Source organism: Arctopsyche grandis, chromosome 9 (assembly GCF_051622035.1).
Source record: "Arctopsyche grandis isolate Sample6627 chromosome 9, ASM5162203v2, whole genome shotgun sequence".
In the NCBI taxonomy this organism is placed as follows: domain Eukaryota; kingdom Metazoa; phylum Arthropoda; class Insecta; order Trichoptera; family Hydropsychidae; genus Arctopsyche; species Arctopsyche grandis.
The window spans coordinates 30,135,540-30,147,078 of NC_135363.1; the positions used below are offsets into that span (position 1 = coordinate 30,135,540).

Genomic DNA, 11,539 nt, shown 5'->3' on the forward strand with positions numbered 1-11,539 from the left:
ATGCTAGTTTTAAACAAAGGAATTTCACAAGGTTTTTCTAGGCTTTTCACAAGAGTTTTCACAAGGGTTTTCACAAGGGTTTTCACAAGGGTTTTCACAAGGGTTTTCACAAGGGTTTTCACAAGAGTTTTCACTAGTAGAGTAGAGTAGTTATACGTGGTGTTGTCTGAGGTAATCTAACTTATCGGGGTTCGTGTATCCCCTTTTATACAAAATAGACGACGCCATTTCTTGTGTTATCTAAAGAATGTGGAATGTGGAATGTGTTGACCATTCACACAGTTCGTAATCCGATTCGTCTGGTGCGATCGTATGTGGTTATCTAAAGAATGTGGAATGTGGAATGTGCTGACCATTCACACAGTTCGTAATCCGATTCGTCTGGTGCGATCGTATGTGGTTATCTAAAGAATGTGGAAAGCAGATAAGGCCTTCGTTATAAATATCAATGCTATGAGGTCATAACAATATGTATGTAAAATAAAAAAATAAAATAAAAAATAAAATAAAATATAGACGAGCCGCCACTAGACTATGTGTATTTAAAAGGATTAAGTTGCATTTTTCAAAACGTTATCCACATCGGTTGGATCTTTTTTGCAGAACTACTTTAATATAAAATAATCACCGACGAGGTCTTCAAAGCAGAATAGAATCTGTCGACGATATCTTGAGCGAGGTGCTAAAATTCCCACTTTTATAGCACATCTACTTGCGAATGGACCCGTCCTTTTTTTTTTTTAAATTACATACATATATTAAAATCAGGCTGAAATGAATTTTTTCGCAAAAAAAAAAAAAGCTGAAAATTTCCCAGTTGCTTAGAAAGTTAATATTAATAAAAAATACTAACCATTTGTTTTCTTTCATATCTGCAAGTTCATAAGTTGCGTCGATACATTGGGGTAAGCAATTGCAACTGTCGTATAGTCTCTTCTCGTACTTTGCCAGACAGGCCATTCCCGTGACGTCACACTGTGGTCCACCTTGGATTGAAAATACATTATATAAATAAATTGACCGATTGACAACATCTGCATCGACCGACTATCGGAAGAGACACGCATGGCGATTTGCACGATTAGGTACTAAAATCAATAATGACGAACAATTGAGACATTTCATTTTACTGTAATTAACGTCACGCTTCGACTTTACACACATACACAAACACACACATCTACATATATATGTATCATCATCATCATCATGTACAGCCATTCACCATCGATTACTGGATGAAGCCTATCCAACACGCTTCTATTCGTCTCTGTTTTGGGCAACCCTTTTGATTGATTGATCAATTTCTTCTTCTATTCTTTTACATACCTCCTTTACGTTTCACTTACGATTACAATTCAGGGGACTCTTTACCTCTTATCCGATCGTTTTCATACTTTGCCATATTGCTCATTTTGCTCATCAATATAAGTAAATGGATCCTCCGCCATTACGATGGTGCAAAAATATCGTGTAAGATGCGTTTGCAATCTGCCCGGCGAGATAGTCCCTGACGTCCGTCCAATTTTTAGTTTTAAACATAGATGGCGGTAGTATAATAAAATTATTGATATTTTTATTTAATTCTTATACAATATTATATCACTTTATGTTTAGTTATGCACAGTGGCGGACTGGGACTGAAATCAGTGCATGCCAGGAGTCAAAGGGGGGCCCCCCAGGGTTAAAAAAATTTGTCCCCCCCCCCCCATATAACAAAATTTTCTTCTTTCCACCACGTCAGGGACGTCATTTCAGCTTTTTCTTGGGGGGGGCAGGCAAAGATTGGTCAAATTGAATTTTTTTTCAAAAAATCTTTTTTATATCTGAATAAAAATGGAAAATATTCTTTGAATACACCTAATTGAGTTATAAAATATGAAAAAAATAAGCTTATTTTTGAAAAAGTAATTATAAAAAAATATTATGTAAAGAGAAAAAAGCGCCGCAGGCGAAAATTTTTTTCCACAAATCTTCACATGGTCAACATTAATCGACCATCAAACTGAGTCATCAAAAAACTATCAATTAACTTAATTTCTACCAACTGTCTTTTCACTTTATCTATGTACATGTACGTAATAACAATAGATAAAGTTTTGTTTTGTTTCTCTTCAAAGCACATAGCAGCGATTATTTTATTAGTTACCCAAAAGTAACATACATAAGAAATAAACGTAGCATTCATAGATCCGTAGTATCTCATTAATCATTAAATTCATAATATTTTCTAAATTCACACTATTCCTTAGTTTAGAGGGGCGAGTGCCCCCCTATGGCCACCCCAAATTACGTCCCTGAAAAAAATGCATAATATTTTCAATGAATGTTAATCGAAAATCGGGATTTTGGGGAGGGGGCCCCTATCCTATATTTCTATTTACATGAATGTGTCTAAATTAGGAATAGATTTTATATTCGGAAACTGTTTAAAATTGTGTATTTAAATCTTACTATATCATCGAAGTATAATCAAATGTTATTTTGAAAGTATGAAGTAAATTTAAATCGCTGGTTGATGATGAATCGTCCTATCAAAATTGTTTTACGCAATTATGTTTATATTTTTCACGAAAATTTGTTTATTCCCATTTTTATTTCAGTAGTTAGTTGTTACATAGGTATTGGTATATACATAATATTGAGGTTGGAAATGGGCCCGGCAAAAGGGCCCACGCAAATGTTGAAACTTACATTTCGAGCCTAATAAAAAAAGTTAACCGATCCTTGGGCTGTTAAAGCAGGTATTAGTTGTTTGTGTATATCGTAAGAAATTTGTTTTGTTGAAATACCCAAACTTTAGGTCCCAAAGTTGCAATATCCTATAAATAGTTAAAAAGTTATTTAATTTTACTGAGGGCCCATATTTTCTAACAGATAGTGGGGCCCACATGCCATCGGGCATGTTCGCTTGTATGGCCAGTCCGCCACTGGTTATGCACTGTTCTCATCCATCTGATCCCATACATTTTCATATTTTCATCCATCTATCTAGGCACAGTGTAGTGCACTGGTAGAGCTATTGCATACCAGTAGATAGGTAATGGGTTCAAGTCCCGGCCAAATACGCTGCTGGCGAGGCCTTGTGGTTATTAAAACACATATCGACCGTCTCCTGCTAAAATTTTCCAATTTTTCTAGCTTAATTGTTGCAACGGATCCAATAAATCGGTATCTTCCCCCTTCAATTTCGCGCAAGTTCGGGGTACTTGCATCTCGAATTTGTCGAATATTATAAATGCTACCTACATAATATATTTCTCGCCAATTTGCCGTGTATCGAAAATTTGTTGACTGTCCATAGATGTCTCTATTGTACTCTATATACCTACTGTCTAGAATTGTTACTACAATAATAATTTAACCACATGTGTCGCCTTCAGATAATTCCTGGCATGGCACATCATATAGATATGTACATATATAAAAAAGCCCCTCCCCCCCCCCCCCCCACTGGCCTTCCTTGCACCCTTTTTTATTCTTTCGGGTACCATTCGAGCAACCAGCAGCGTGGTCTAGTGGTGAATGTTGAATTATTTCGTACTTGATGTTACGAGTTCGATTCCCCGCTAAGTCTCGTTGTTGGCCAGACCTTGATTTGTCTAGGTCGATCGTTTCTTATCAGAATTTGCCAATTTTTCTGATTTTCATTGAAACGATTCCTGTAAAATTGGCGTTTCCTTCCCAATTTTATGTTGCGAACCTTTAGTTATTGTTATATCTTAGGTTTCGCCATATTGCTCACCATAGATGTCTCTGTGGTTGTTTATCGAATATAAAATTCGTATTGTTACATGAAAGTTATTCATCGTTATTTATCGTATTAATACGATGTTTGTAATATATGTATACTGACTATAGATGTCAGATATTTAGATTTACATGTATCTATGTAATAATTATGTGGACCAGGAAGGCGCATTTGGGGTTTACCTGTTAAGCCTTCCTGGTATATTTGTATATATGTATGTGAAAATAGGTATGTAAAGATAAAAATAAAAATAAAATAAAAAATAAAATTCTCGTGCATGCGCAGAAGGCTTTGCACCTGTCGCAGATATAATACCTGCAAATAGCCAATAATTTGCAGATATAATACCTGCAAATAGCCAATAATTTGCAGATATAATACCTGCAAATAGCCAATAATTCGCAGATAAAGTACCTGCAAATAGCCACAACCATAAAAAATGTCGTATCGCCATGAAAGAGATTGTAATAAAATAAACAAAGATAAAAAATTAATTCACACTTTCTTGGAAATTGAAGAAAGGTCGACAGTTACACAGTTTGAGAGCCAGAGCATTCCTGCAGCCACGTCTACATATGCCGACACTGTAAACCTAAAACAAACATCACAATCAAACAAAAATCTACCGTTGAAATAAAAATGTTAAAAAGCATACCTGTTGTTTATTATACAACGGTTCGGTGTGATAGCGACAATTTCTCTGGTCAATAGCCAAAGCCTTCACATCCTCTGAAGATTTGGTCTCCATGACCTTCCAATCCGTGTCGAAGTCTTGAGACGGACAAGCTTCCGCGACGACATTGCTCGTCATGTCGATTATTTCATACGGTGAATGGATGAAATACTTCATATTTACAAAGATAAGCATTTGAAGAAATACACAATGCGAGGAGAAATATACAAAATGTATGACTGATTTTCACCTTGACGCAAATACGACTCGTCTCCATTTTGGCATAGCAAGGATGTGTCACATACTGACAGGATACCGGTTCCGTTTGATAGTCGTCAAATTGTTCCTTCGTATTTCTGAGCAATTAATTAAAATAGCACATTAAATCGAATACACGAAACGGAATCCACAGACGGGGTGATATTATTAAATTCAAATCCTTCTAATTATTTCATTACAAAATTATTTAAAAACACATTGAAAAAAGTTTGTGACCACTATATCGTTGTATACAATGACGCACATGATGCAACATTTTGGTCACAATTTTACCGGTTTAAAATTCACCACACATCCAATTAACCCTTTTAAACGAAATCAAAAAATATTGTGGCCAGAACACTATCCTAATAAACATGTTTCAATAGAAAATACTCAATATAATATAGTATTAACAGTGGGAAAAAATCACAAGTGAAAATGCGTAATTTTGACTTTTGATTTGAACTGGACGACTACTTAGAGAGATTTGAAAGCTGAAAAGTACTACAAATGAAAGATAAAATAGCCGACTCTAGATTCCAATATTCATTTTGAACAGAAAATTAACAGATTTTGAGAAATCGACCGAAAAACACCAAGATATAGAAAAATCGCGCGATTTAAAAAACACATATATCTCCGAATCTCGAGCCAATCAACACTTTTTATTACCAGATTCGTGTTCACTGGGCATAGATCTATAAGAAAAGTCATATCCCGTCTCTGAAACATTTTTCGTGTCGAACAGTGTTATTTAACTGATTTATCGATCCGATACATATGTAGCTATTATAGCTACCCACGACATTATTTGTATCAATATATTTTTTTCATTGTTTGTTGCCCCGTCTATGGGTCTTGTATAAACGATATATTGATCAGCAAGCATACCTAATAGCGTGGTTTTTAGATACAACCGAATTGATAGTGTAACATATGCCCAAATCCGTCATCACCCTTACAAACGGCAAATTGAGACTTTGATCGAACCAATTCGAGGTCACGATAAAGGGTGGAGATACCTGAAATAGCATATAATCAATGACAGATCTTGATGTATGTATGATTAAGGTGACCATAAATTTTTTTGGAGAAAATAAACGACATGCTTTATAAGTGTATAACATCTATATACGTATATAAAAATGAATGTCTATCTGTCTGTCTGTGTGTCTTGAATTGGATCCTCAACCACTGAACTGATTACAATGGAACTTTCAGCACTTGTTGAATGCATGTCCGGGAAGATTACGGTGAAAAAAAAATCGGCCAAAAATGGGAACGGAAACGGGAAAAACGGGAATGAGTGTCATTGCAACGCTATAATTTCAAATGTTTTCGCGTCGCTACCAACGTGTTTGCTGCCTGCGTTTTTCTGACGAATGGGAACGGGAACGAGAACGGGAACAGGAACGGGAATTGCATGTGTTATTGTGGCATTGCAACACATGCTGGGTTCAGCTAGTTTATTATAAAATAGTAGAATTATTATAAAATAGTAGAATTACGAAATTATTGAAATTTAAAAGACATTTACCGCTTGAATTGGTTCGTTTAGATAAAAAAAAATAGTGACTTAGAAAACTAATCTATGTATATACATCAACGTAATAAAGTGAAAAGTTAGTTAGAAAAGTCATTGCATCACGAAAAAAATGTGTAAAAAGTATATTTCTGACTTAAAATTTGCATTTTGCAAGTATTTTAAAGCATTGAAAAGCCAAAATCAATAGGAAAAACATCTCACTGTTGATTCCCATACTCACTTTTGGCATAGCAATACTAGATTTTGAGTTGAGTTTTTTAAACGTTTATATCTCACATACAAAAATCATTATTATATTCGAATTTAGTGGGTCAAACTTAGCAAAGATTGATTAATCTGCACTCCGATCATTATTATTTGTATGTACTATGTACGTAGTAACAATATATGAAGTTTTGTGATCATTCGAAAATGCTAACTCGAGATTTGGACTGATTTGAACTCAGAAAAATATCACTGGTCACGTTTTCATGATCTAGTGTGTGTGTGTTTGTATCTTTGTGTTAGTATGTGTGTCTGTATATTATTACTTTTTTTTTGTTGCTCAGTGTAATCAATACGGGTTTAATAAAATTTATGAATTGCATCTTTAAATATTTTTAGCGATATTTGATATTGCAAAATAAAGAACAAAAGTGAAAGAAAAAAAATGACTTTTAGAATATAAATAAATAAAGAACAGAGCAGTGAAATAAAGGACTGTCCTCTTAAATAATGGACGTATGGTCAGCGTATGTGCATATGATACACCTTGTAACATATATATATGTACATACGCTGACCATACGAATCATACACGTGTGTGTGTAAGATTTGGTTACCTCATCTACAATTTTGAACAAATCAACATCTTTCAAAGTGACATCATTGACATATTCTTGAAATCGATCCAAATTTTTCATAGTTGCATTGGCGACGACTTGAATGAACTTCATGTAATAACTAAAAATCACACCGATTTTTTAATTTTCAATCGTACAATTGCAGCTATATACTAAATACGTACTCAAATTTTGTATCGCCTTCTTTGACGTTCCATAAATTCTCAATCATTTTAACAGCATTCGCTGCCAAAACTCTGTCCTCCATACAAGCCGTCAATGCCAAGAAAGTGTTATTCCACATTCGATAATCTTTCTCCAAAGAGACAACCGTAGGATTTTCGACGTATCTTTGCCACTGTTGTCTACACAGTTGGACCGCTCCTAGAGCTGCCAGAATCGTCACGATTGCCCAGCCGATCCTTAAAATATGTTAAAAATAAAATGGTACCAATTCTGTAAACTGCAATAGAAGATATGTCATCATTTACTTTTCGATTATGTGACGCTTGGGGGCTACGATGTGGTTGAAACCGTGTATGGTAGTCTCGTTGCAGAAATCGGTGAAAAACTCGCTCATTCCCGATGCGAATTTGTTTTTCTTTTTTGGATTTGCTTTCGGTGCTTTGTGGTCGTTTTTTGACATCATTTCTGATATGGTTAGTAACGTGGATGGGTCCATTGCAGTTCTTCGAATTGGAAATTTGTCTCGATCGCGATAATACGTGGATCTCACGTAATACATATCGTCCATGATTCGAATATCGGAGTTGGAATAATTAAAAAATAATGATGAATATGAAAATGTACTAATAAAAAGACGTTACTTTTATAGAAGAGTATTCGACGATTCCGTTATATCGACTGGTTCACTATTTGTTTAATTATATTTTGCGTTGCATTGTGATGCACGCGATGCTACACGTTTTTTCAATTAACTGAATTGTTTTAGAATTTATGACACGCATGCATGCAATATCGTGTGCTAGATGCGACATATATTATAGGTGTTGATATCATAATTGTATTTTTATAATTCTATTTTATTAAATGATTGCATAAGTTCATGCCCGTTTACCGTTAGAAAGCGTATACTGCCAAGAATGAAAATCGGGCATGAACTTATGCAAATTTCTAATTTAAACATTTTTGTTGTTGTTAATAAGGTGTTTCAATGGCAGATGAATCACCTGGTTAATATATTTATTTATTTGGATAATGAATAATGAAATTTGTTTATTAACCCTTTGGCTGCTACGAGGTTTTTCAATGTCCAAGCGAAAAATGCTAACATTTGTAATTATTTTGAAAAAAAATAAATATAATATTTTTTTTTACATACTTACTTCGCCGAACACTCGTAATTTTTATAATACTTTATATACGTTTTTAAGAAGCAGTCGTGGACTCGTGCTCTCTCTTTCTGTCTTGCTTTTACATGCGTGCGTGCGAAAGAGATACCTACATATATACACTAAATAAGTTTTGACGATTTTTTTCCGACGCTTTATTCTTTTCAATAATCTATTTTTAGATATCGATGTATCCTTACAACATGCGATATATTCGAAACAGGTAGCGGTCTTTCTCTCTTTCTTTCTTGGTTTTAATTGTGTACGTGTGAGCGAGACACACAAGGATGCGAAGTTTCTAATAATCAAATAATTTTTCAACATGTATCATAAACATTTTGTATGCATTTCAGTTGCATTTGATTGATTGCATGAATTCGTGACGTCTCGTGACCTATATAATTGAAAGCGGATTTCTATTGTTTTTTGCCATTTATTTTAACTCTGCAAAATGATATCGGACAGTGAAAGTGATGAAAGCGAAATAATAGCTCCTCGCCGAAGAACTCGACAAATCAGCAGCTCTACTGATTCTGAAAATGAATTTATCGACAATAATCAATTCCCAAGTAATAACTCCTTATATGACATTGACAACGAACCCGAAATTTACTTTGATGATGAACCCGAAATTGAAGAGCTTTTATTTAACCCTTTGACTGCTACAACAACGATAAATCGTTGTTTTGAAATCGGCGAAGATTGCTACGACGATCGTTGTTGACGTCATTAATTGTCGTATTTCAATACTTTCTTTGAGCCACCAGCGCATCAGTGGCACGAAACATTTTTTTTATATACGTATTTATATTTATTTTTCAATCAAGCTTTATAAATATTTATCAATTTTTTAAATAAAAGCTCTTCAATTTCGGGTTCATCATCAAAGTAAATTTCGGGTTCGTTGTCAATGTCATATAAGGAGTTATTACTTGGGAATTGATTATTATCGATAAATTCATTTTCAGAATCAGTAGAGCTGCTGATTTGTCGAGTTCCTCGGCGAGGAGCTATTATTTCGCTTTCATCACTTTCACTGTCCGATATCATTTTGCAGAGTTAAAATAAATGGCAAAAAACAATAGAAATCCGCTTTCAATTATATAGGTCACGAGACGTCACGAATTCATGCAATCAATCAAATGCAACTGAAATGCATACAAAATGTTTATGATACATGTTGAAAAATTATTTGATTATTAGAAACTTCGCATCCTTGTGTGTCTCACTCATACGTACACAATTAAAATCAAGAAAGAAAGAGAGAGAGACCGCTACCTGTTTCGAATATATCGCATGTTGTAAGGATACATCGATATCTAAAAATAGATTATTGAAAAGAATAAAGCCTCGGAAAACAATCGTCAAAACTTATTTAGTGTATATATGTAGGTATCTCTTTCGCACGCACGCATGTAAAAGCAAGACAGAAAGAGAGAGCACGAGTCCACGACTGCTTCTTAAAAATGTATATAAAGTATTATAAAAATTACGAGTGTTCGGCGAAGTAAGTATGTAAAAAAAAATATTATATTTATTTTTTTTCAAAATAATTACAAATGTTAGCATTTTTCGCTTGGACATTGAAAAACCTCGTAGCAGCCAAAGGGTTAAAAAATTGATAAATATTTATAAAGCTTGGTTGAAAAATAAATATTAATACGTATATAAAAAAAATGTTTCGTGCCACTGATGCGCTGGTGGCTCAAAGAAAGTATTGAAATACGACAATTAATGACGTCAACAACGATCGTCGTAGCAATCTTCGCCGATTTCAAAACAACGATTTATCGTTGTTGTAGCAGTCAAAGGGTTAAGTAAGTGCATAATTGCATATTTTGTACGTGATAAAATTTGATTTTGATCGATTTGTTTTTTATATCGCATTTGATATATATTTTTTTCATTCTCGTTGTATTTTAGTTAAATTTATAAGTGGATAGAAATATTAATAAAATAATAAGCAAAAGTAAATGCTGGAAATATATTTTATTAATGGAATAGGCAAAAAAATTAACTAAGTAAAACAAAAAGGCACTCGTCTTTTATTCAAATTTCTTACATTTGTTCAAATAAAATTAACTAAAAAAAAAACAGATAAATGGCGTATGAAAATTATATCTCGAAAAATAATAATGAAAGCGTAGTTTTATCAAAGATAATCTGATAAAATACATTATGAAAATATACTTCGTTTCAAATAAGAAACGAATTAAAATTGAACTTTTCCGATAAGAAATTTAAATAAAGTGCACCAACAGTTAAAATAAAAATAAACAAAGAAATTAAAACAGTATACACACTTGTATAGACATGTGTTCATAAAAAAAAAACAATAATAAATTTATTTATTAATGAAACTCAATTGAAACTTAGTACATATGAAAATAGCAAAATAGCTATTTAAATCCTAAATTTCATCAAAAATTTTGAGTAAATTACTTACTACAGACTCAAGTAGTAAATACGTGTACTCGTAAAGATTGAAAATAAAAATAACATTCAAATGAATGCAAAAGAAAAAATAACAAAAAAATCGACAGAATTTAAAAAAGTAAAAATGTTATAAACACTATGTAATTGTATTATAGCGTTTCTTACAAACTAAAGATATTTTAAATAATAATGTTTAAGCTGAAATTTATTTTTAAGTTTTACAAATTAGAAACGAACGATAAATTGAACATAATATGTATCATAAGTATCTATGAAATAAATATCATAATCAATGCATTGATTATAAATTACATTACATGAGTATTACACGTACCTACAAATACATATTGAAAGAATTTCAATTTTGAATACACCATAAAAAGCAAAGGATACGAATAATAAACCACTCAAAACGTACGAATATGACATGATTAATCATAATTTTTAAAATACAATTATTATGCTCCCACAATTTATACATATATTTATATATTCATAAATTCGCACAAGCGGAAACAATTTTTTCATTACGATAAAAATAATATTTTTAAGGCAAATTGACACATTAATTCATTGTACACGACAATCAAAGAAACAATAAATCGTAAATACTGACTGTATTTAAACACTTACAGAATTCAAAGAGGAATTTAATAAAAATTATTCTTTTTTTCTTTTATTGAAATACAAAATTATGCG

General features: G+C 32.9%; 1 protein-coding gene across 1 annotated transcript; it reads right to left on the reverse strand.

Moving 5' to 3' along the window:
• Nucleotides 1-236: 236 nt before the first annotated feature.
• On the reverse strand, nt 237-7,806 carry LOC143916834 (sodium channel protein Nach-like). Its single transcript, XM_077438082.1, has 9 exons — nt 7,544-7,806; nt 7,238-7,474; nt 7,053-7,173; nt 5,577-5,707; nt 4,675-4,780; nt 4,407-4,595; nt 4,253-4,343; nt 854-986; nt 237-348 (listed from the first exon to the last, which is right to left on the reverse strand). Exons 1-9 carry the CDS (start codon nt 7,804-7,806, stop codon nt 237-239), a joined length of 1,383 nt encoding a protein of 460 aa, XP_077294208.1.
• Nucleotides 7,807-11,539: the final 3,733 nt, after the last annotated feature.

Bases quoted from the DNA above. Each gene is read 5' to 3' on its own strand.
- LOC143916834 (XM_077438082.1), bottom strand. From the start codon at position 7,806: ATGGACGATATGTATTACGTGAGATCCACGTATTATCGCGATCGAGAC. The intron at 4,344-4,406 runs GTATGCTTTTTA...TGTTTGTTTTAG, and splicing joins CGTTGTATAATAAACAACAG to GTTTACAGTGTCGGCATATG. The intron at 987-4,252 runs GTGTGAATTAAT...TTTCAATCCAAG, and splicing joins TTTCTTCAATTTCCAAGAAA to GTGGACCACAGTGTGACGTC.